The sequence below is a fragment of the Python bivittatus genome, unplaced genomic scaffold (genome assembly GCF_059951505.1).
Source record: "Python bivittatus isolate LINGU-HERP-01145 unplaced genomic scaffold, Pbiv_v1 ctg000610_np1212, whole genome shotgun sequence".
Classification (NCBI taxonomy): Eukaryota; Metazoa; Chordata; class Lepidosauria; order Squamata; family Pythonidae; genus Python; species Python bivittatus.
Window position 1 is genome coordinate 48,397,774 of NW_028277088.1, and position 25,729 is coordinate 48,423,502.

The 25,729-nt window shown below is 36.7% G+C and overlaps 1 protein-coding gene across 10 annotated transcripts in view; it reads right to left on the minus strand.

Moving 5' to 3' along the window:
* Nucleotides 1–541: 541 nt before the first annotated feature.
* NT5C3A (5'-nucleotidase, cytosolic IIIA) overlaps nt 542–25,729 on the minus strand; it is a 36,329-nt gene continuing 11,141 nt past the window's right edge. For 3 of the 10 annotated variants that reach the window (XM_088149967.1, XM_088149966.1, XM_088149968.1), the window contains exons 2-10: nt 23,035–23,129; nt 16,645–16,743; nt 13,597–13,666; nt 12,801–12,847; nt 11,665–11,750; nt 10,493–10,582; nt 9,170–9,332; nt 7,300–7,503; nt 542–925 (exon numbers count right to left, since the gene is read on the minus strand). In XM_088149967.1, the coding sequence (XP_088006093.1) occupies nt 824–925; nt 7,300–7,503; nt 9,170–9,332; nt 10,493–10,582; nt 11,665–11,750; nt 12,801–12,847; nt 13,597–13,666; nt 16,645–16,743; nt 23,035–23,124 (951 nt within the window). In that variant the 5' untranslated portion in view covers nt 23,125–23,129 and the 3' untranslated portion in view covers nt 542–823. Of the gene's footprint in view, nt 926–7,299; nt 7,504–9,169; nt 9,333–10,492; nt 10,583–11,664; nt 11,751–12,800; nt 12,848–13,596; nt 13,667–16,644; nt 16,744–23,022; nt 23,130–23,600; nt 23,703–25,729 lie in introns of those variants that run through there. The other 7 variants (XM_088149964.1, XM_088149963.1, XM_088149965.1 and 4 more) reach the window with 4 other exon arrangements.

Below are 25,729 nucleotides of genomic sequence, written 5' to 3' on the forward strand. Positions count from 1 at the left end.
CTGGACAAATCCACATCCTTGTAAAGGAGAATTAAAGCAATAATGTTTGTCTAGTTTAAAAGGAGGGAGGGGGGAATTTTGTCTTCTTCCTACTTGCCAGAAGTTTACAGGTGAACAACAGTAAAAGCGCTTTTTACACTTGTTTTCATGAAAGCTTGCAGAGGAGAAAAAGTGATGAAGAGAACTCTAACACTTGACATTCATGTTTAATAGCTATATCTTATAGCACAACACAGTGAAATAGCTTCCTGTGGAGCTACCTTTCAAATTTCAGTACTACTAAAAATGATGTTTTTTGTTACAATACTACTATAAAGCTCTACAATATCTGCTTCAACATAGCCCTGTTTAAGCCAGCATGACTTTAAAATGGTTAGATTCAACTACACTTTCCACTATGAAGAAGCAAATAGTCAGCTTTCTCAACATTTAGTGATTTACACATATTTGTACTACTAAACCTCAAAAGATTTTTACTGATTAATCAATCGTTTGATCATTCCCATCATGTTCCTCTTATTTTCTACAACAGTTCCACAAATTCTGAAAATATCCATTTTATTGTGCAAGAATAAAAATTGAAGGAGTTTTTATTCCCCAATAATCCTTACAATCTTTCCATTGAAACTAATAAATAAGGAGCACAATAAACAGTGAAATACATTTTAACAGCATGGAGCATCATAATGAGGGATACAATACTTTCCAAATGAACTGGTAATAGTGTGGAAAGCAGCATCTGCATTGTTTTGATAACTGATCATGCTAATTAGTCCAATAGTTTTTATTAGAAGGAAAACAAAGCTGTCCCTGATGATACATATTACAAAATCTTTTGCAGGATTGAGTTGGCCACATCCAGAGAGTCATCTTTCACCAAAACAATATCATAGGACTCCATATATTTTTCCAGCAGTTCTTCAACCTAGATTTTAAAGTGTGAAGAAAAAAAGGTTGAAAAAACAAACTATCATTTTAAAAAGCCCTACAATTTACAAAACATTTGAATTCTTTTTTCCTAAAACACAATTATTTTGTTCAAAAATAATGTACAACTGAAAAATGTGGAAATATCTTTGAATTTCACATATATAATGCAACTCCCTTTCCTTAAATTAGACATAAAAATAACATTAATTATTTCTGAAGTTGGCCTGAAGCTGTACTATATTTCATTTAAAAACAAAAAAAAAAATGTAGTACAAATACTTTCAGTGTACTTTAATTTGTGGCTTTAGATTATCTAGATCTAAGCTAATGGAAAGTATATTTACATTTTTTGCAGTTGACAAATAACAAAATCATGTGACTGCTTAACTCAGGCTCAGTCTAATTTATGAATGAATGGCTCTGAAATTAGCCTCAGCAAACCTCTAGCTTTTGTGTTTGCCCCTTTCTACTGATTTCATTTTTTCAACAGTAATTGTATTAAAGATTATAATTACAATAGTAAAAACTAATACAAACTAAAAGAAAGATAGAAGAATAAAGAGTTGAAGGCGCAGAAAAGAAAAAGAGGGAAATAAAAGTAAGAATATAGTAAAGAAAAAGAAAGGAAATATATAAAGAAGTGAATTCCCACCTTCATCACACATTTTAGTAACTTATCACCTCCTCTTAAAATACAACAAATTATCTCTTCTTCCCATATCCCATCACTTATCTATAAACAAATCCATTGCCATTTCAGTCCTGGTATCAGCAAAAGTCCATTAAAGGTTACCAGAAATAACAGTATATCTATTTTAACCTTGATCAACTTTATATTCCTTTCTTTTACTTCTAACTATCTTGATCTTTAGTCTCTTCAAATAATCTTGTAGAACTTTATTTCTTTATCCCTTCCCACAAAATTCTTCAAAACTTTAACAAACTTCTTTTGTAAATCCAATATAGGAAAACTATCCAGGTCAGTCTCTTGGTTTATTATTTGTATATCTATTAAGACATCAGCCAGTTTCTTTTTAATGTCCAGTATAGCATCATTTTCCATATCATTCTTGTAGCCTGTCATTTTTAAATCCACTTTCAAATCAATTTCAATCTTGTCAGGTAAAACTTGTTCCTCTTCCATTACATCTTTTAGACACAGTCTCTCCATAGAGGCAGAGGTCTCTGTTGACACTATTAGTAACAACTTCTGAGTCCATTTTTCAAAAATATCCTTCAATGTGTCCAATGTTAGAATATTTTGCTCCATTCTGTAACTGTAAATTGAGTTTATGTATTCTTCTCCCTTAACTGTAATCTTTAGTTACCTATAGTGTCCAATTTTTAAAATCTTATGTTTTTTTTAAATTTCAAAACAAAAGCATTTTCCCATGGGAAAGATTCTTTGTAATTAATTCCAAAATCTTATTTCAAATTTATCTGGAGCCTTAGTCCATTTGTAATTTTCTAAAATCAAAGTTTTACCTGCTCTTTTGCTGTTTATTCCTCTCTCTCTCTCTCTCTCTCTCTATATATATATATATATACAGTTGCAAGAAAAAGTATGTGAACCTTTGGAATTTCATGGTGTTCTGCATTAATTTGTCATAAAATGTGATCTGACCGTCATCTAAGTCAAGAGTATTGACAAATATAATGTGCCTAAAATAATAACACAAAAACAATTCTGATCCTTCATGTCTTTATTGAGAACAACCATAAAAGGCTCATAGTGCTAATGGAAAAAGTATGTGAACCCTTGGAATCAATAACTGGTTGACACTCCCCCACCCCGGCAGCAATAACCTCAACCAGGCGCTTCCTGTAGCTGTGGATCAGATCTGCACATCGTTCAGGAGGGATTTTAGCCCTTTCCTCCTGGCAGAACTGCTGTAGCTCTGTCATATTCTTTGGACGGCTCATTCTTTGGACGGCTCTCTTCAAGTCATTCCATAGCATCTCTACTGGGTTGAGGTCTGGGCTCTGACTTGGCCACTCTAAAAGGCGGATTTTGTTTTTCTGAAGCCATTCTGTTGTGGACTTGCTCCGGTGTTTTGGGTCATTGTCTTGTTGCATCACCCAACTTCTACAGAGTTTCAGCTGACGTATAGACATTCTCACATTATCCTGAAGAATTTTTTGATACACTTGGGAATTCATCATCCCCTCAATGACTGCAAGCTGGCCAGGCCCTGATGCAGCAAAGCAGGCCCAAATCATGATGTTTCCTCCACCATACTTTACAGTTGGGATGATGTTTTCATGATGATATGCAGTGCCCTTTTTACGCCAGATGTAGTGCTGCGTGTTCTTTCCAAATAGTTCAATCTTTATTTCATCAGTCCACAAAACATTTTCCCAATAACGCTGTGGAGTGTCAATGTGCTCTTTCGCAAACTTCAGGCGTGCAGCAACGTTCTTTGTAGTAAGCAGCAGCTTCCATTGTGGTGTCCTGCCATAGACACCCTGCTTGTTCAATGTTTTACATACTGTAGACTCATGAACACAGATGTTAGCCAGTTCCAATGATGCCTTCAAATCTTTAGCTGTCACTCGGGGTTGTTTCTTTACCTCATTGATGAGTCTTCATTGCGCTCTTGAGGTCATTTTGACTGAGCACCCACTTCTTGGTAGAGTAGCCACAGTCCCAAAGTGTCTCCATTTGTAGATCATTTGCCTAACTGTAGACTGGTGAATTTCTAAGGTCTTTGAAATCACTTTGTAACCCTTTCCAGCTTTATGTAAATCAACAATTCTTGATCGTAGATCCTCTGAAAGCTCTTTTTGGCGAGGCATGGCTCACATAAGCATATTCCTCTTGTGCGGAGAAACCCAAAACGTTTGAGTGGTTCTTATCAGTCAACATGGCTCTAGTCCACACCTCCAAACTCATTTTCTTAACAAGACTCCAGGTATGCTAACACCTGACTCCAATTAGCTTTATTGAGGTCAATTCAAGGGTTCACATACTTTTTCCACTAGCACTATGAGGTTTTTATGGTTGTTCTCAATAAAGACATGAAGGATCAGAATTGTTTTTGTGTTATTATTTTAGGCACATTATATTTGTCAATACTCTTGACTTAGATGATAGTCAGATCACATTTTATGACAAATTAATGCAGAACACCATGAAATTCCAAAAGGTTCACATACCTTTTCTTGCAACTGTGTATATATATGTATGAATGTATGTTCTTAAACTTATAGTTAAAACTTTCATTTGCTAAGGACTGAAGGGAAACTCACCAGGTGCTGTCAAACCTGTCAATCTAAGGGTTCCTAATAGCTGAAAAGCAGTTAACAAGCAATTTCTGAAAGTGATTAGAAAAGGAAGTATGCAAACTTAGTGTCCCTTCAAAGGCACCAACTGTGGTTTAAGCAAGATGGTTATTCCCTTGTCTTGCAGAGCTTTAAATCTGTCGGAGATTGCTATCTTGCGCTCTCCACATAAGGAGCAGCTGCCTGGAGCACTTGTGGGTGATGTCAAGTCCTCTCCTTGTCTGAAGAGATTCAAAGCACTGGTGTACTTGCCGGCTCTTCATTCTTTGCTGCAGTTGTCAGCTCCGCTTTTCGCAGAGCTGTCTTTAGTCCACCATTTCTTCCTCTGGAAGTCCCTTTCTACCCATTTCAGATAATACTTAAAAGTGTCCCATTTTGGTTAAGATTAGTGTACTATTTAGAGTCCAAACTGCTATTAATTCCAGTTATATGTAGTTTTAAAATGTCAGAATAAATTGTTATTTTTTATTATTAGGTGCTAATTTTACTTTTTTTAAATGTTGTTTTATACAGTATATTTAACCTATTCACCATAATTTACACTCTTAGGCATTGGAGCCATCAGGATGACTAAGGCAATGCCTATTCAGTCTTTAGATTCCTCATCATCCCTTTTATGCCCTACATAAATTTCTGCACCATAGTATTACGGTCACATCATTAATAGTCAGTCTGAAATACCTATAGATTTTAGCAATTTAGTAATTTTATATACTGTCTAGTAATTTGTACTTAGTCATTTTTAGCATTATATATAGTTTATATAATAGTACAACTCCTAAACAGATTTATATAGTTGTATTTATCATTGATTTTTGAAATGCTAACTATATATAGAAAACCTTAGTGGCATTGGAATTATGTTTCTATATTTGTGCTAGCACTTTAAGCCCTAGTTATTCTTATAGTATATAAGTTGAACTTATTGGCATAATGGGATGACTTTAATTTTAGCACTGAATATAAATTTTCATGGTAATGACCAAAATAAAGGACTACTATTGAACAGCATCTTTCACAGATGTTGTCCTTAATCGTCTGGAGCAGTGTTTTTCAACCTTGGCAACTTTAGGATATGTGAACATGCTGGCTGGGGAATTCTGGGAGTTGAAGTCCATACATCATAAAGTTCCCAGGATTGACAAACACTGCTCTGGAGTAAAAAGCTTTTCTCTGACAGATGCTGCAATCAAGTTTTGAAAATGTGTTTGGGGAATGAATGCAGGTGTATATGGGTTCAGATACAATGTTCCTGAAATCTGAAATAAACCTGAATATTATACCAAAACAGTATCCCCTGCTTTAGTATGAAACATAAGTATGGCTAATATTTATATGCCCTGAGCCATAAATATTTTTGATTTCTTTTAAAGCACTTGTATCCATCTTTCTGCTAAGCAGTGGCACCAACAGTGGTTAAGAGTAAAATGAAGTGCCAAAAAATAATTTGCTTTAATTGTGTAGTTAAAACATCAGTAAAATAGATTTCATTGAGTCAAGGTAATCCTCAACTTATGAGAGCAATTGGGACTGGAATTTTCCATCACTAAGCAATGCAGTCATAAAGCGTGACCGCATCACTTAGCAACAGCAATCCTTGCAGTCCCAGTTGCCATTGTTAACCAAATCCCATGGTCATTAGGTGAGGCAACTTCCTGCTGGCTTCCCACAACCAAGCCAATGGGGAAGCTGGCAGGTAGTTGCAAGCCCCAGATAGCTTGCAAGCAGACCGGAAGGCAGGTAAGTGGCTGCTGCTGGGTGGGGGAGGGCGCAAAGAGATGTGAGAGGGTGCTAGGGAGGCACAGCAAGGTTTGGGGAAGGTGCCCAAGGGAGGCATGTCAAGGGTTGGGGAGTGTGCATGGGGGTGCATGAGGGAGGCATAGTGATGGTCAGGGAGGGTACAAGGGGGTGTACAAGGATACAAGGGAGGCATGGTGAGGTTCGGGGAGGGTGCAGGGAAGCGCACAAGGATGTGTGAGGGAGGCACGGCAAGGCTCAGGGGAGTGTGTGAGGGTGCATGGAGGTGCAAGGGAGGCATGGTGAGGCTTGGGGAGGGTGTACAGGGGAGGCACAGCATGGCTCAGGGAGAGTATGCAGAGGTATGCTATTGGCCAGCTTCATGCGAGCACAGAGGGGCTGGAGGAGGGTGCTTAAGTGGGGGAGACTTACTCTAGCAACTTGTAACCTTCCCTGCCAGCTTCCCCATTGATTTCCTGGGGAAGCTCGCAGGGAAAGTTGCAAATGGCAATCACATGACTGTGACCGGTTGCCAAGCGTTCAGATCATGATCATGTGATCGTGGGGGTATTGGGACGGCCAGAACTGAGGACTGACTGTAACCACCATTCGCTCAGCGCCATTGTAACTCTGAACGGACATTGAATGAATGGTCATAAGTCAAGGACTACCTGTATTTAAAATCCAGCTAAACCTTTAAAGGCCTCTTACATAAATATTATCTGCTGGTGGTGAAATAAGAGAAAGGTAGTCTAACCTTCCTTAGCAAAATGTCTGGGAGCAGTTTGAAGACTCTGAAGATGGTTATATTTTAGTTATTTATCTAATTTCTAACACACCTGGCCTACTAAATTGTAATTAGATTGAGTATATTGTAAGTATATCTTTGAGGATATTTTTCAGCAAAATAATGCATGAGAATGAACGTAACGTTTTTTCAGTCTGGTTTTACTGATCTGAATCTTTGAATAGTGAATTATTAAAAAAAAAACCTTCTAATTTAGCAGAGAGTATATAAATAACATCAGCGAGGAATTCACCATTACCATTCTGCAGAATAATGAATTAAAACAAACCATTCTCCCATACAATATTTTCTATCTGCCATACATTTAATTCTGTTTTCAAATCTGACTGCAAAGGCATTCAAAAGCTTATACTGAACTAGATTCTGAAGTAGATACACATAGATGGAAAAATGATTTTACAATTATGATATATTAAAACAAGATTAGTGGGCAGTTACTACAGGCAGAGAGAAGCAGATCATAAAAACATAAATAATATAGAAAACTGGGGAATAGGAATTTTACAATATATTTTATGCTTATCAATGACTTACACACTTACTTTATCATTGAGATACCCAATTTTAAGAATATGTTCAACATTTGCCACACCATCTGCCATTGTTAAGTCTCCTTGAGAGTCTCCAAGTAATATGATATTGCTGTTGTCTTTTAATTGTTTGAAGTATTCTGTATTTTTCAAGGCCCCATCATGTTTGTTGTAAACATGAATTAATTCTCCTTTAAATCCTTTTAATATGCCCTGCTGAAGATGAGAGAAGTTAGTTCCAAGACAGAGAAACAAATTAACATATATAATTTAAAAAATGCTTCCATGAGGATTTCTTCTTTCAACCAACTCTAATCATATTTTCATTACATAAATATTTATTTATTTATTTATCACATTTATATAGCTGCCCAGCTTACACAAAGCAACTCTGGGCAGCGTACAACAATTGAATAAAATAACAAATGGATAAAAACAATCATTATAAAAAATAAAAAAGTGATTAAAATGGAAACATTAACAAAAAAAATTTAAAATTTAAAATATACAAACCCCACGGAGAGAACAGAATATCAAACACAGTGGAGCCATCGAAGAATGTCTCCGGTTCCCAAAGACCCCCAGGCCTGATGACATAACCAGGTCTTAAGGGACTTCCTAAGTGACAGCAGGGAAGAGGTGAAACTAACTTGAGGAGGGAGAATGTTTCACAAGGAGGGAGCCACGGCAGAGAAGGCCGGCCTCCTGGGATCCACCAAATGCAAGTCCCTGGCCAATGGAATGCGTAGCGTACCTTCCCTGCCAGATCTAATGGGGCGAGCTGATGTAATCAAATTAATCAAATCAAATGTAAAACAAATGAAATTACAAATATGTAATATGCATATAATACTGAGAAGAAAAAACATATATCATAACCCAACATAATGGCTATCTGTCTATTTATTTGTATACTGCCCATTCCCAAAGATTCTGGATAACTAACAATGAGAAACATCACTGAGCAACCCCCGTCTCAAAAATAATAAACCCATCCATAAAATAAATCAAATACAATATCAAAATTACTTTTTTTAAAAAATCCAAAAACTTGACCCTGCCAAATTCAAATCTTCAGTCACATGCCTTCCTCCTGCACTTGATGGAATAAACAGCTACTCTCCTAAAGCCCAGAAAGGAAGGACTAGACCAGATCTCAATGGGGAGGTAATTTCAGAGGAGGTGCGAGATGGAATTTCAGGGGGTGTGACAATTTTATGCACTGAGTTAAAAGCTTATTTTTTAAAGTTCAGTCTGTTCACCTGCATTAGAAATTAGACTTCTTCATCTTCAAATATGGTATTGCTTTTGTAGGGGGTGTGAACATTAATCAAACATTTCCTAGGGATGTGGGGCATAGGAAAGGTTGGGAACCACTGCTCCAGGCACTGGATTAGCACTTCTGCTGTACTTTTTGCCCAGGGCCAAGCTGTATAGTTGGGCACTATTAGCATATGATGATACTGAACCATATGCCAATGGGTGACCTCCCATTAAAAAGAAGTGAATAGAGTAGACAGTCCTGAGACACTCCACAAAGTAGAGGTTTCTGGGCATATATCTCTCCCCCCACCCAGACTGGAACTACCCCATCAAGAAGAACCACTACAAAACTGTACCCCCTCCCCCCCCAATCCCACAGAGTGGTCCAGAAGGATACCAGAGTTTATGGTATCAAAAAGCCTTTGAGAGATTAAGGAGAAACAGGAGGGTTCTACTCCTCTGATCCTGGTTTCAATTAATTCATGAACTAATTAATACATTCTAAGAACACTTTACTGGCCTTATCAAGTGTAGCATAAACTGGATTGGAAGATTCTTATATACCTTAATAAATATGCAATCTACAACTGCACTTTGCATTTGACACTTTCATACTCACATTATCATCAAAATCCATGAAGTTGGAAACTACTTTGACATTGGAATGGTAGACACCTGCTTGATGAATAATCTCTTCTAATATGTCTCCAATCCCAGCAGAAAATATAAATACTGGAACATTATGCTCATGAAGTTTGTCAAAAAAAAATTCATAACCCTCTCTGTAAAACAAGACAGTCACTTTTAAAAAACTGAATTAAAACCTGACATTATTTCATTTTTCTTTGCTGAAGTAGGAATTGAATCAGTCCTATCCACTGTTTATAGAATAAACAAGACTGTAATAACTGGCATCTTATTATTTATGAAGCCAAGGCTTCAAAATTTTAAGAATGTTTTATCTTTTTAAGGAAATGCCCTATGGGTTCTTCTGCAAACTAGTTGAGAAATTTGCTTTTCTTTGATAATCCCATTCTAACTTCTCTTTGTACAGATACCCATATTTATTTTGGCATATAAGTGACTCAAGGAAAAAACTGCTTTTAGAAGATCAAGGGTGAAACAGGAATGCCTCCTGGACCTTGTTTATAGAGAGAAGACAGGACAGAAAAAGAAAAGAATTAACTTTCTTGTGCAACATCTGCTTTCCTATTTCTCAGGTCTGAGAACATCCAATAGTACTGCATTGAGAAGCAAAATAGCTACAATTCTTGTTGAAGTAGGGCAAAAAGGGGATAGTCAAACTCTTAAATCCTCCACCTAAGGAAAAAAAATATTATCAAAGGCTTTCTTTACAGAATCAGTACTGCTATTAGATCAGGAATGGGTAGACTTTTGGATCACAAGAGCCATACAAATTGAAATTAAGCTTTGAAGAAATGGAATCTTCTATATTATACTACTGCAAAGTGCGAATGAGCAAGCAGAAAGTGGTTCATTCTCCTAAAGCATTATTTCCAAATATAGCCAAATCCTCATTTATCATAAGAACACAGCAGCTTTAAAAAAAAAAAAAAGGAGCAAGCTTATTAACAGTATCAGAAACAAATCTTTATGGAAGAACAAAATTCCCAAACACTGCAAAATTAATAATCTCATAGTTTAGTTCTCAAGGACAAAGACAATGAGGGCTGAATTTGAATCTGATGTAACCACTGTGATGCGGAACTTTTTCATTGTGCTGTCACAATAAGAAGCTCAATATGTGGCATACAGGAGTTACAGCAAGAGAACCAATCAAATGGAAGCACTTTACTCACCACCACTCAATGCAAGGGTAGGTCCACAGTGGAGCATAAATGAGCATGTAACATTTCACGCAATTTTCCATTTCTGATATATTTCTACACAACTATAGAAAATAGGAATAATAGATGCTTACTTCAGCATAACCTCAGACTCCCTCACAATTTCAGCAAGTTTGTCCTTCTGTAACCCTTGTTCAATAAGCAAAGCATGGGATTTGCTGTACCTAAGATTAAAAATGAAATGTTAAAAAGCTTTTTTCTTACAGGCTAGAATATTTCTGTGTGTGTGTGTGGTGTGTGTGCATGCACACGCGCACCTTTGAGTCAGTCTTGACTCCTGGTGACCACTTGGACTAGTCCCTGCCATTTTCTTAGCAAGATTTTCAGAAGCAGCTCACCATTGCCTTCTTTCTAGGGCTGAGAGAGAGTGAATAGCCTAAGGTCACTCAGCTGGCTTTGTGCTTAAGATGAGACTGTAACTCATGGTCTCTCAGTTTCTAACCTGGTTCCTTAACCAGTACACCAAACTGGGTCTTCTATAGGGCTTTCTGTCCATTAGAAAAACAATATAAATAGACTTCTGAATCAGCCAATCTTTGATATGTATTTGAAAATCTTTATATATATATGATGCAGTGACAAGAGTTTTGGATAAAGCAATTAAAATGGACAGAAAAAATAAGACAAAAATGGATTAGCAAGTTAGTTTTATGAGGGGGTGACATGCTCTAAATTTCACAGAATTAGTGCAAACTAATCCAAAAGGAAAGGCCAATATAAAAATCATGCTGTTTTATATTAACTATAGGAAACCTGATCTCTGGCAGATGTTTTAGACTGTAATTCCCACAATTGCTTGCTATTGGGCATGCTGTCTAGGGCTGATAGGAACTAAAATTGAAATATATGGAGGAAACAATTTATTCTACCCCTTGTATCTGGAAGACTTTGAACACATTAGTGGTTTTACTTCTAAAAAACTGTGTCTTATTTATTTTTTCAAATATATGTAAAACTATATTGGATGGGATTCTACGTTTTCAAAATCCATTTCTGTACTGGAGGACACCTTGAACTTTGGAAACTGTTACTTAAAGAACTCAAGAGAGAGATAAGAGGCAATAATTTAGAACAATATCTTTAATTCCTTGACAAATATCTTTGGCACAAATGGTGCACTTAAAACAGATTTTGTGTCTTATCAGGACACAATAAATGGGTGCTCTTATCAACAACTGCTTAATTATTCAGTTGTAAACATTAAACTCTAACAGTAAAGCAAACCTGTCACCTTTCACAAACTCACCACTCAACCATGTAAGGATACTTCTCTTCAACTGTAAGACTAGGGTCAATTTCAATAGCATAATATATTTCTTTCAGCTGGAATAACTAGAAAGAAAAACAGCCAATTACTATTTATTTCTGTAACACCTTTTCCTAACTGCATAATCTAAATTGCTTGCTTCCTTAGTTTTGATGTATTCCCAGTACCTTATGTAAGTACATTACATAAGGCCTTAAAACAGAAAAAGTATACAGGTGGTCCTTGACTTACAATGGCAATTGGGACTGGAATTTTTGTCACTAAGAAATGTGGTTGTAAAGCACAACCGCACTGCTTAGCAATGGCAATCCCTGCAGTCTCAGTTAGCATCATTAACCGAATCCCATGGTTTTTAGGTGAGGCAACTTCTTTCTGGCTTCCCACAACCAAGTCAGTGGGGAAACTGGCAGGAAGTTGCGAGTCCCAGGTGGCTTGCAAGCAGGCAGTTAAGTGGTTGCTGCCGGGTGGGGAGGGTGTGAGGGGCTGTGTGAGGGTGTGAGGGAGGAGTGGCAAGGCTCAGGGTGGGCACAAGGGGCTGTGTGACAGTGTGAGGAAGGTGCAGCAAGAGTTGGAGAGGGTGCATGGGAGTGCATGAGGGTGGCATGGCAAGGATCAGGGAGGGTGCACGAGGGTGCAAGGGATGTGTGGTGAGGGTGCATTGTAGTGCACGAGGAAGGTGTGGCGAGGCTTGGGAAGGGTGCACCAGGAGTGTGCGAATGGCTGGTGTGGTGTGAGAGAAGGGCTGGGGGAGGGTGCGCAGGTGGGGGAGACTTACCCTAGCAACTTGCAACCTTCCCTGGGAAAGCCTGCAGGGAAAATTGTAAATGGTGATCACGTGATCACTGCAACCAGAAGTAAGCATGAGCCAGTTGCCAAGTGCCCAGATCCTGATCACGTGACTATGGGAGTGCTGGACGGCTGGAACTCTGAGGGCCGGTTGCAACCATCATTCATTCAGCGCCATTGTAACTTCAAACAGTTGCTGAACAAATGGTCATAAGTCAAGGACTACCTGTACTTCATGACAATTCTATGCAAAGTGTGAAATAAATAATATAAACTTCTCATAACAGTAGGAATTGATAATGAATAGGGGAAATCAACGTCAGTTTTACCTTTTTGCGACATTCCTCTGTTATAAGTTTACAGTTGTCAATGATATCTGAAAAACGTTCAAAAATGTTTTAGAAATGAGTATGTGCAAATCAAACAATGCAAAATTCTAATTTAGAATGAGAGTATTTGTAACCCACTCAAAAACAAAGTAAAATCCCTTTTTACTTTTTTTTAATAGTAGCATTAAATTTTACAAAGTAAAATTTACAAAAGTAAAATTTAATTCTACTATTGATTAAGGTTATTTTAAAAATAAGGGTATTCAAGTAGTAGCCAACATGAATTACACAGATTCATGGAAGAAAATTATCTTTGACCACAATCTTTCCCTCCAAATCTAGTGTCCTTTGTTAAAATAAGATCCTTTGTACTTTAATCCACTACAGGGAATCTGGAAGAATCTTTCCATCCATCCATCCATCCATCCATCCATCCATCCATCCATCCATCCATCCATCCATCCATCCCACTTATACAGCAGCCCATCTCACACAAAGTGACTCTGGGTGGCATACAACAATTGAATAAAATAACAAATGGATAAAAACAATCATTATAAAAGATAAATAAGTGATTATTAAAATGTAAACATTATCAAACATTTAAAATTTTTTATAATGGAGATAAACATAAAACAATAGCAAATAAAATGTAACATACCATAGCCAGGCCAAATAATGCAGTATAAGGGAAATCAATTTTTCTTCCCTTCTGCTGTGTGTATTCAGTCAAAAGTAAGTTTTTTGAGTTTCATGAGAGATATGAAATTTCTTATAAGTAATCTATAATACTCACTATGACATGTTGGGCATCTTTTGCCATTATGGGAAAACCTACTTAACGTCATATCGAAGTCTGTAATTATCTGCAAAGAGTAGATAAAGAAATGTATCATGAATGCAAAATTAAATTAAATGCTTAAAATGTAAACCCTAAGAAAAAAATCAGTATTATAATACTCATTGGCTGTGTTCTCATTTAATTTTAAGTGCACTGAAGCTTTTGTTTTGGTTTTTAACTTGCCACAAGTCAGCATAGTATTTAAGCCATGACAAACTGGGATCAGCATTAGCTGTGATTTGCTAAAACAAGCCAACAGTAAGGCACAATTAAGGAAGTTGATGTTTTAGAAAACCATAATTAAGATTAACAACAGTTTAGAATTCAGACTTAATACTAAGCTGTGGTTAGTAGAATAAAAGCATTATGGTAGTAAATTTTTGCAAATATTGCAGCCAAATTAGGGAACTGCGGAGAACATCCAAGGAAGAGCTTTGAGAATCCTCCAATATGATCTTGTGTGACCTGAAGGTTATCCAGTCTGACTCACTGCTTGGTATGGAACTGTTTTCTTATAGTTTAGTTTTTAAAGTCTTAATAGGAAGCAAAATGGAAATGTTTTAATAGTCCCGTTTTGTCATATCTTTGGAATATTGCTTTCTAGAGGTTATTTTTTTTGGGGGGGGGCATTTTTGGGATCAATTCAGTTTCTCTAAAATTCTAAAAGTGCATAACCAGCTTTTCTTCCTTCCAATATAAACATCTGTAAATGTTTTTTAACTAAGGATATAGTCTAATCACAGCTAGGTTAATGTCACTGTCCAAATCTCGTAATTGTTTTTCCAATAAGTATGGCCTTATCTTTATATTAAAAATATGACAAATTTACCACCTTTTATTAAGCTTACTGTCTGTCACAGTTGATCATATTGTGCTGACAAATGTACATTTTGACAAAAGAACCTTGTCAAAATTTTAAAAAATAGAAACATTTTAAATAAATCAAAATAGGAGAAAACCCAATATTTTTTGTTTCTATTCAACAATTTGAAATGAATTTAGTAGGTAAATTAAGAATGTAAGAGAGTTGAAACACATCAAATTTTATATTAATTAAAACAGGCATTTTTAAACTACAGTCCCTTAAAATTTGATATTTTAAAAATACCTGTAACTTTGTCGCTTTCAAAGACAGTGTGATAAAATACAAAGCAATAATAACCTCTTCTACAAGTGTGTCCAGAGTTGAGGTCAAGGAGGACAAATGACTGCATTACAATGTCACAGTGCAAATTCTGCTCCTTAACACTGGCATGAAACTTTGCAATACATGTATGAAAGGGTGGATCTTGCACTATTACATCACAACACAATTTTTATCATTTTGGCATCATCATGACTAGCTGCAGATGACTCTGCTATTCTATAGTCAACACCCCTATGTTAGAAGTTTTTTATTGTAAAACTGAAAGGTCTGTAAGAAATCAGGATACTTTTAAAATATGATAATATCATTCCCCTGATAGCCTTTGAGTCAGTGTTGACTCCTGGTGACTGCCTGGACAAGTCCCTGCAGTTTTCATGGCAACATTTTTCAGAAGTGGTTTTGCCATTGCCTACTTCCTAGGGCTGAGAGAGTGTGATTGCCCCAAGGTCACCCAGCTGGCTTCGTGCCTAAGGTGGGACTAGAACTCAGTCTCCTGGTTTCTAGATTGGTGCCTTAATCACGAAACTAAACTGGCTCCCCAAACAACATACAGCCTAGTAAAATAAATATGCTTATTATATACCCACCATCTGACCCATACTAGGAAGGTTTTTGAGTTAAGTTAGCTCTTTGAAGAGTTTAAAAGAAACACTGTGCTAAGCCATAACGCAGTTGGCTGGATTTATTTAGTGTGTATGTGAACCAGCCACTGTGGTGTATAAATCTTGGTATCTGGCTTAACTTAGGGATCCTTGACTTTTTTGACCATGAAGGCATGGGAAGGAAAAAAGACCCATTTTCCAGAAGACAACCTTGTGAAGTTGCTGCCTCTAATCCCTATTAGGCCCTTACTTTGTCTTATTTCTGGGCAAGTAGGCACACTTTCCAGTTAAGCGTTAGACTGTAGCCATTCACTATTTTTATTTTCCAAAAATTCTTTTTCAGCTTATGTGGGTCCCAGAGCCATTTTTGGAAACAGAAATAAGGGGTGATGCTTTTGCTTTCCAACATGCTTTGAAAATTAGAGTAAGATTAGACAGAAAACCTGGCAGAGGCCTAGGGAAGTGATCTCATCTGGATGATTGAAGTAAAGGAATTTCTAAGTACAATGTCCTATATAAAAATGATGCCTACAGATGAATCAAGGCAGACTTTTCAAAATACAGTTAAAAGGTAAAATTGTAAATATTTAATTTAACTTATGGAATTATACATTTGTTACTAACCAACTTTTTAACTGAAGTAGAGAGAGAGAGAGAAAGAAACAGTTTAAAGGAGCTCAGTTTAAGAGACTTCAGTTTAAACAACTCTGGACACAATGTGTACATTTTTCATTTCAATTTCAATCCTAATTAATGACTTGTTTATTAATCTGCAGATTTATCAATCTACTAAAAATGTGTCTTTAAGATCAAAGTTTTACTGCAATTCCCTAATTAGATATAATTTATATCCATAAAAAGATATAAATTGATGCAAATTATGTAAATTCAGATTTAAATGGAATCACCTCTCTCAATGGTTAATCACAGTACATTGAAGTTTTACTATGTATGTATGTGTATGTACACACGTGCGCACACACACATGCAAGATCAAGCATAGCATGACTACGGCAGAAATAAAGAGAGGTGTCATTAGATATAATGGCACTCACTGATGCCTTGTTGGAAAGTCAAGGCTCATCTTATATACTAAATAAACTACCATGGGCTATGCATGGTTGAAATAAATGTAACTATAATCCTGCTTCACACCGCTCTCCAAACTGAAACAGGAAGCAGCTGATTTGGTCTATGATGAAGACAATTAGCATTTTACATCCTTAATTTCTATAACAATGTTTTGCTCTTTACTTGAAGTTTGGCAGCTCCTCCTTTGATAAGGCCACAGATAATTTCTTCCACCCTTTCTGGGTCTTTGATATGAACAGTTTTCTTCTGAAATTCTGGCATCTGAAAAAAGGGGAAAAAAAAAGATATTAATATTTACACAAGTAAACATTTATCAAGTTGATTAAGTGACTCTTAACATGCAAAAATGCTAAAGAATGTAAAAACTAAAGTACTTTCAAGCAGGGAAAGCAGTGGATTTATTTATTTATTTATATTTCAAATTTGTCACCGCCCCTCTCGCTGTGAGGTGACTCTGGGCGGTTTATAGTAAAAATAGAATAAATATTGATTAAAATAAATAAAGATTAATTAAATAATTACAATATATTCAAAACACACATCCTTTAAATACATCCAAGAGGCAGATGTTAATTAGATGTTAATAAACTCAGGGCGCATTGTCAAGGTGCCAGCCATCCCCAGGGTCGATTATATCTTTCCTCGCCCCAGGCAAGTTGGCAGAGCCAAGTCTTCAATTCCCTCTGAAAAATTGGGAGGGTCGGGGCCCTCCTCACCTCTGGGGAGAGAGTATTCCATAGGGTGGGGGCAACAGCAGAGAAGGCTCTCCTCCTAGGACCCACCAGCTGACATTCTCTCACTGACGGGATCCACAACATGCCCTCTCTGCCGGACTGGGTGGAACGGGTCAATGTAATGGGGGTGAGACAGTCCCTCAGGTAGCCTGGACCCATGCCATATAGGGCTTTAAAAGTGATAACCAACACCTTGAATTGGACCTGGAAACAAACCGGAACCCAATGCAGCTCCCGCAGCAAAGATGTTACGTGTGCCCTCCTTGGGGCACCCATGATTAACTGCACAGCTGCATTTTGAACCACCTGTAGCTTCCAGATACTCTTCAAGGGTAGCCCCATGTAGAGTGCATTGCAATAGTCTAAAAAAGAGATGACCAGGGAATGGGTGACAGATCAGAGTGACTCCTGATCCAGGAAGGGGTGTTAACTGGCACACAACATGAAGTTGCGCAAAGGCTGTCCTGGCCATGACTGCCACCTGCTCCTCGAGCAGGAGTCGTGAGTCCAGGAGGACCCAAGATTACACACCGGGTCTGTCTGGGGCAGTCCAACCCCATCAAGAACCAAAGATGGTAAACCCCCAGATACAGAGGGGCCTCCAATCCACAGCCACTCCATCTTACCAGGGTTCAGTTGAAGGCTGTTGTTCCCCATCCAGACCCCCACAGCCTTCAGGCACCACGAAAGGGTGGTCACAGCATCATTCAAATCACTCAGGATGGAGATGCATAAATGGGTATCATCTGCGTACAGATGATACCCATCCCATGGTGGTGGATGACCTCTCCCAGTGGTTTCATGAAGATGTTAAACAGGAGTGGCGAGAGTACCGAACCCTGCGGTACCCCACAACAGAGGGGCCATGGGCCAGACCTGTCACTCCCAATTAACACAGACTGGAGGAAGGAAGTGAACCAGCACAAACTGTACCACCCACGCCCAACTCCCTAAGCTGGCCCAAAAGGATATCATGGTTGATGGTACTGAAAGTTGCTGAGAGGTCAAGAACAAGGATGGATGCACTACCCCCATCCCGCTCCCGCCTGAGATCATCCATGAGTACAACCAATGCTGTTTCTGTCCCATATCCGGGCCTGAAACCTGACTGGAAAAGGTCCAGATAATCCGTTTCATCCAGTATCCTCTGTGGCTGCAACACCACCACCTTCTCAACCACCTTCCCTAAAAAGGGGAGGTGGGAGACTGGACGAAAGTTGTCCAGCACAGTGGGATCCAGGGATGGTTTCTTGAGGAGGGGATGCACCAGTGCCTCCTTAAAGGTGACTGGAAACACCCCCTCCCTCAAGGATGAATTCACCATTGCCTGGACCCATCCACATATCACCTCCCAAGCAGCCCTGACCAGCCAGGAGGGGCATGGGTCTGGTTGACAATGGTGGCATTAACAGTCTGGAGGACCCTGTCCACTTCCTCAGGTCCAACAGGATAAAACTGTTCCCAGATAACAGGGTAAGTCTGTACCTTGGGCATCTCCATAGGCCATGCCCCACATTTGGAATCCAACTGGGAACAGATCCAAGCAATTTTATCCTCCAGATGCCCAGAAAGCTCCTCTGTGTGGCCCTGTAAATAGGCCACCGGGCCCCCCTTTCCCAAAAGGGATCGGGTGGTCTTAAACAGGGCCGCTGGGTGGCATTCTGCAGATGCAATATGAGTGTAGAAATATTGATGTTTCACCGCTCTTACCACCACAAGGTAGGCCTTAATAGTGGCTCTAGCCTGTGTTCGGTGGGATTCGGTCCTTGTTCAACATTATGTCAATTCAACATTGACATAAATTACAGTATCAGCCTATCTTTCACAGGACAGATGAGGTAGTTATATTTATCTTGAAATTCCTGAAGATATCAAACACAGTGTTGCTGCTGCTGTATATGCAAATATATTAATAGTACAACTCCACATGGCAATTTTAAATATAAAAATATTTACAAGCATGAAGTACTACTGATATTTGGATTCAACTCTGATTTATTATGAATATAAGCACAGGCCTGAATATTCATATCTCTCTGGATTTCATTCATAGATTTTATATATTATCTGTAATAACCCCTCATAAATAACATGGGAGAAAATCAGTAAGTCAAAAAGAGAGAATTCAAAATTCTAAGCATATCTTCAGAGAAGTCTTTTCCCAGTGCACATCTGTATTATTTATTTCAAGTGGGAATGACACACAATTAGGTCACCAGCAGTCATTTGAGATGACTTATTACTGAATAATAACATTCATATAATAATAACCTTAATATAACCATAATGGCATGGTGACAATATCCTTTGAGGAAGGGTGACATAGTTCTTGCTTATCCAATAATTAATTGATTGGCTTACTGATTTGTAGACATGTGCATAGCTATGACTGTAGGTTTAGAAATGTCTGCTGACATAGGGATCAAGTCATTGGTCGTTCCTGCTTTGCTGTATACAGAAAAAATAGGTATGTAGCTCCATAGGTGGCTGTGTATTATTTGAAAATCTCTTTAGAAGACTTGAGAAGTTTACCAACGGCATGTAAAAATAGTAGAAATTTATCCAGATGATGGGTTTTTGAAAGTCTAAACGATGTATGCGGTTTACACTTACATATATTACTATTTAACATCTTATAAAATATTCACAAAAATACAATATTAGTGCTGTTATATGCATGTTTACTTTAGTGTTTTCTTTTCATTACTTCTCAAAAATAATGAAATATTAAAATAAAAACACACTCTTATTGTTTATGGCCACAATTATGAAATACTCTAGGTAGCATTTATGTAAAATAATGTAAAGTAAACAACAAATGACCTGAAGGAGATGGGAGAAGAGAACCACATGAGCATTACACAAGACGTTGGCTGGACCCAATGAAAGCTTTAGCACAGAAAGAAAGCACTTTCTGTGGTGTCTTTCTAAAAATAATACAGCATATAGTTTTAGGAAAGATAAATAAGGCTTATGGTATTGATTTTTTTACATGAATTATCATAATAGCTAAACATTTGGCCATTATTTATCTCACTCAATGGGAATAGTACAGCTATACGGTTAGATAAAGGCTTTTTCTGGAGAAGCTCAATTGTCCTATGTCATATACATGGAAGAGCCCCATCCAAAATACGGTTCCATATTTCTAAAAGGTAAGGTGAATGTATATTTTCTGTTCAAGGCAGTAAAGTCAATATGTTATAATAATTATTATTTCAGTATTTTGGCTTTTCCCAGGTTTCTATTTATTGGACCACTGACTTCAGTGGACAATGACACTACTGTTTGATTTGGAGATGTAATCCATACACAGCCCATTAAATCACTGCATTCCTGCAGCTTGGCTGAGGATGTTACAAGTGAACAAACATCCCATCTTCTATCAGCAATCCATATTGATAGGCAAGTAAATAGGGTACTGCAAGTTTGCAACAGGTGTGTGATCCTAGTATCACTAACTCTTATATGTAATCTGAGCCTGTTAATGTTGGGTTGCAATAATGAGTTTCCTTAACTGTCAAACACTGGTAACATGCATAACATAGCAGAGAATATTGGTTGTTGAAGGGCCAAGGTTTCACGTTATCCCTCCAAACTATTAGACACTTAAAACAATTTGCCAACAATAGCATAAAGAGCCTACTCTATCATTGCACCTTCCTGAATTAGTGTTTGAATTGCTATTAGGGTGGTAGAATTAAATAGAAAGGAAAAATAATCACTTTTCTAAATCACTTAAAATGTGATACTATGCATTTATATAAGAAAACTATGTTCTTTAGGTAGTAAAAAACATAAGTACACAGGAAAAGGCAGGCTAATACATTATTTTGTGTGCTGAAATTGTTAACTTGCTTGAGAGATTCAGAAGGTATTACTAATAAATTATCGTTTACCCAATACTAAAAGCTACACGCTTGCTTAGCAATGATGATGACAGGACTGTACTAATTGGCAAATCATATAATTAGGCAGAAGGTTGTACATAATTAAAATTCAAATATTCAGTAATGTATTTATTAAAAGATCAAGAAATCACACTACAGCAATAGAGCAATTACAAACTCTTTAAACATACAAGAAGAGTAATAAAAAGCCAGGACTGAAAAATGGACTAGCCATTTTAACAAAAAACTCAAATTAATATCAGGTTAAACGTATTATAGGAAATCATCAAGAGAGTGAGTAATCTAGCCAGGATTTATATATTAAAAGAGCAATCCAAAGCTGCCATATTCGCAGTCTAATTAAATGGTACATCCATAATATACTTTGATAGATTTTAGCTGCAAGTATACAATTAAGTAAGATTACCTAACAGTAATAGTTTGAGAAAGCTTCAGTTCTACAAGATACTGTTTTGGAGACACTCTGAATGAGACCATTAGGCAAGGACAAACACAGCAGAATATTTATAAACAGATACCTGTCTCTATGAAAGCCTATACTACTGGCATATATAAAAAAAACGACTAGCTTTGCCAAGTCTGTAATCTGTTTATCAATGCTTATTCAAATGAAGAATTCCTTTAAAACTCACTGGAAGACAAGTTACATTCTACATGAAAATTGTATTGTATTGTATTTGTTTTATTTCTGGTGGAACATCGTATAATAAAGGAATACACTCAGATTTTTTCTCTCTAAGAAGTGAAAGAAAACACCTTCATGTACAAATTACAATAAAACAGAGATGATGCTGGAAGAACAGGACCTCATCATTAATGTAAATATGAGGTAAAATTATTCATATTTGCAATTTTATTTCAGAATTCTGGAATGCCCCTATCTAGCAGAGAACAAGACAGAATAGGATTGTGTTCCTCATTCTTTTGCTAGGAGTTTCCTGTACTGCCATTGATAGGAGCAGATTAGGAAAGAAGAATGAAGAATAAATAAGGACTTCTTTAGCATACTTCTCAGCTTTCAAATCTATCAACATAATCTACAGGAAATGTCACTTTCATGCTTATTAATACTAACAAGAATATAACAAAAACTATTAAAAGAATAACCTTTCTGCAGTGATAACATTTAAATATAAAAATATATTAAATCTCTCTCATTTAACACAAAGAGCCTCTTTCCAGCTACTACTATGAAATATCTATAATTTTAACATAGTTCCCATTTTTCACACCAAAACATAGATAAGAAAAAAAGTAATACTAGGAGCTTTCAGTTAGTTTTCATAAGCACTGATCATAAACCTGCAGAATTTATGTTCTAAGTTATATTCAGAATTGTTCTTTAAAATGGTTTTTTAATTAACAAATTAAACTGTCCTCAGAGAAAAAATGCAGTTCCATGACTTTAAAATAGTATAAAATTATAAATACTTATTTGCCAATCATACACACATATTAGATATATTTCATTTTTTTCAATTGCTGTTATGATGCAATGGATAGAAATGCAGTTCAAATTCAGTTGTAAAATGCATGAGTGCAAACTAATCTAAACAAAACCAGATGGACTTTATGGACTTTGTTACTGAAGGAAAGGATGCATTTAAACCACAGAAAGAAAAAGATACTTGCTAAGTCTTTTAGATTTTTCTAAAGAAAACTCTCACATTTAAAAGAATTTTAATTTAATTTAATTTAATTTAATTTAATTTAATTTAATTTAAAAGAAAAGCATATTATCTGATGTTACTAAACCCTCTAGATTTGCACCTGTGTTGAACTTTGTATCTGCCACACTTAGGAAGAATGTGCTGAAGTCTAGACTTGTAATTTTAGGATACAAGGCTTGTCAGAATTTTTCTTCATACTTTTTTTTTTTTTTAAAAAGTAGGTACCTGTGCGCTGACCTTAAGACACCCTTGCTTCTTCGGTTCTTGATCTTTTCCTACTGCAACTGCACAGGTGAAAAGCAGACTCCAGAGATGCAGGGCTTGCATACAGGCTGCCAACAAAAATCAAGCGAATTGCTTAGGAAATGGTCTGCTACATTATCCAACCTTCAGTATTTGTGTGTATAAACATGGTATACATAGGTTTATCTGAATAGCTCCAATTATATTATACTTTATAAATATTTCAATAATCCATGCTTTTTTTTCTTAAGTTCATATTTAAAACACTATCAGAACAACCCTATTTATGTTTACTCAGAAATAAATAAATACAGCACTTAATAGAGTTTATTTCCAGGAAATTTATATAGGAGTACAAAATAAGCTTGCAACCCTACTTATACTTCTTACTAGGGCATAAACCCTACTTAACACAATATGAATTATTTCTCAGTAAAGGAGCAAAGAACTGACCTGCACAGTATTTAGAATTTGTAACAAGCTGTCAGGTGAAGATAAAACAACATAAAATTGATTCATACAGTATTAGCTTGAAAACAATACTCCTATTTACAACTCACCAAGAGAGGCTTGTTATAGTAGCTGCGGCAGTGAAAAGAATTTTTCAGCTAAATAAATACTAATATAGCAGCACAAGGTGCAGCTGAGGGCGTTTCCAAAAGCAGTTTGACTAATCCCTGGGCAAAAAAATCCCAAGCCTTGTGACGTATATCAGGAAGGCATGGCTCAACAATCTAGCTTGTCAGATTGACAGATGATCTATCGGGGATACTGACAACAGAAGCTCAGAGCTCCAAAAACAGACTCACAGACAGAGCAGGCAACAGGGGGTTGCTGTAACAGGAGGAAAATGCTTCTTTCAAAATTAAACTCTTCTTTTTAAAAAGGATTTTCATCCTTACCAATGTTTTCTTACTTGCTCTGAGATTTACTAGAATTAACTGTATTCTAGTATTGCCATTTTATTATACCAAAGCTGCCACTATACTCTGAGAGAAACACAAAAGAGGAAATTATTACTATTTAAAATAACACTCACTACAGTCAGAAAGAAATCTGAAGGGTAGTTAGCTGATCGGCCTGAACATGTGACACAGAAAAAACAAAAACAGTAAATTTAGAAGAAAAAGAATGGACAAGAGATGGATAGATTTTGGATTCCAGATCTACTTCACTTTTCATTAAATTCTACAGATCACCAAGATACAAAGAGTATAAAACAGTGGTGGAGGTAGACAGACAGGGAACTAATGAAACATAAATAGCAGAACTACCAGGTCAGAGAGCAGGATTTAAAGTTTAAAAGTATTTGGCATATTTGTATCTAGGACGCTCATGAATGTTCAAGAAAAGCTAAACCTGCAGCAAAAGGAGCAGCCTGGCTGATCTTGAAATAGCTTAACAACATTTGTAAAAAGCTTTGAAAAGTGCATCAGTGTCAGATCTAATCTGCGTCAACTGTTAGGCATGATAGCATGATTAGGCACCACAAGATTTCCCAGTGAGCTGGAATTTAGAACTGTAAATAATGGAAAGAAGTGTGTATTATCAGCATTTCACAATGAACGTTTTAATGGTAAAAGTCCTTTAATGCTACAGGTTGAACAGGGAAGAATAATTTCTTAAAGACTGAGGTTGTGATGAATTCCAACTGAGAAAATAGATTAAGATATTTAACAAGAGATTACCACACTGAAAAATTAGTAAACCCCATCTGGATTTGGATTAGAAAGTTTTCCACAGCAAGACATTCTAAAATAATGCCCTGGGGGAAAAAAGGGGGGGGATATCAAAACCTCATTTTTGTTTTGAAGCTATTTTTTTTTATAAAAACTTGGCTTAAACAAGACTGCCAGCAAAGACTTTAATGTTTTGACTTCGAAGGAAAAATAAAGACAAACAAGTTGGGATTATACACATTCAGGCCTCAGGCCTTCTAATACAATAGTGAGCAACCGGCAGAATAAAGCCTCTGGGTTTATCAAGCCAAATATGTGCTAGATTTTGGGCTCTTGTCTTGTGTAGCAGATGCAGCATCACCCTTTGCCTACTATACTCCAGATTTCATCTCAATGCCTTGTCCTGAACTCTTCCAAAAGCTATTGGTCCAACAACAAACCTGAAGGACTTCAAAAGGCAGAACATAATCTCCAGGCTAGCCTGAACCTGACCAATCTGCAATAACTTCTTATGAAAGGTGTAATAAATCAATGTCAATACATATCTGAAAAAGAAATACTCACTTGATCTATAAAAAAAATCACAGTGCTTTAAAAATATAAGATTAGTAAGAAGGGAACGATGTCACACTGAAAGATAAAATTTGGAGAAATTAGAAATTTAGAATCACAGCAAAATTTGAGCAAATATAATTAATGGAGTAGATGGGGCAAATAGGTTTGGTAAAAGAGAATTTTTATTACCAACACCTGTTTCAAGCAACACAAATGCAATGGAATCAAGGGAGAGACAAAATCAGAATTGAATAAAAAGCATAATTGGAAACAGATGACTGAGAAATGCAATCCAGTCTGTCAGGTTATTTACAGCTACAGTTTGTGAAACACACTATGAATTATTAGTATCAAACATATAGTTTAAACATAGAGAATTAAAGAGAGTAGGAGTAATCATCTCCAAGTCCATAGTTCAAAAGCACCTATCACCTTTATCTTGGTCCTTCTTAGTA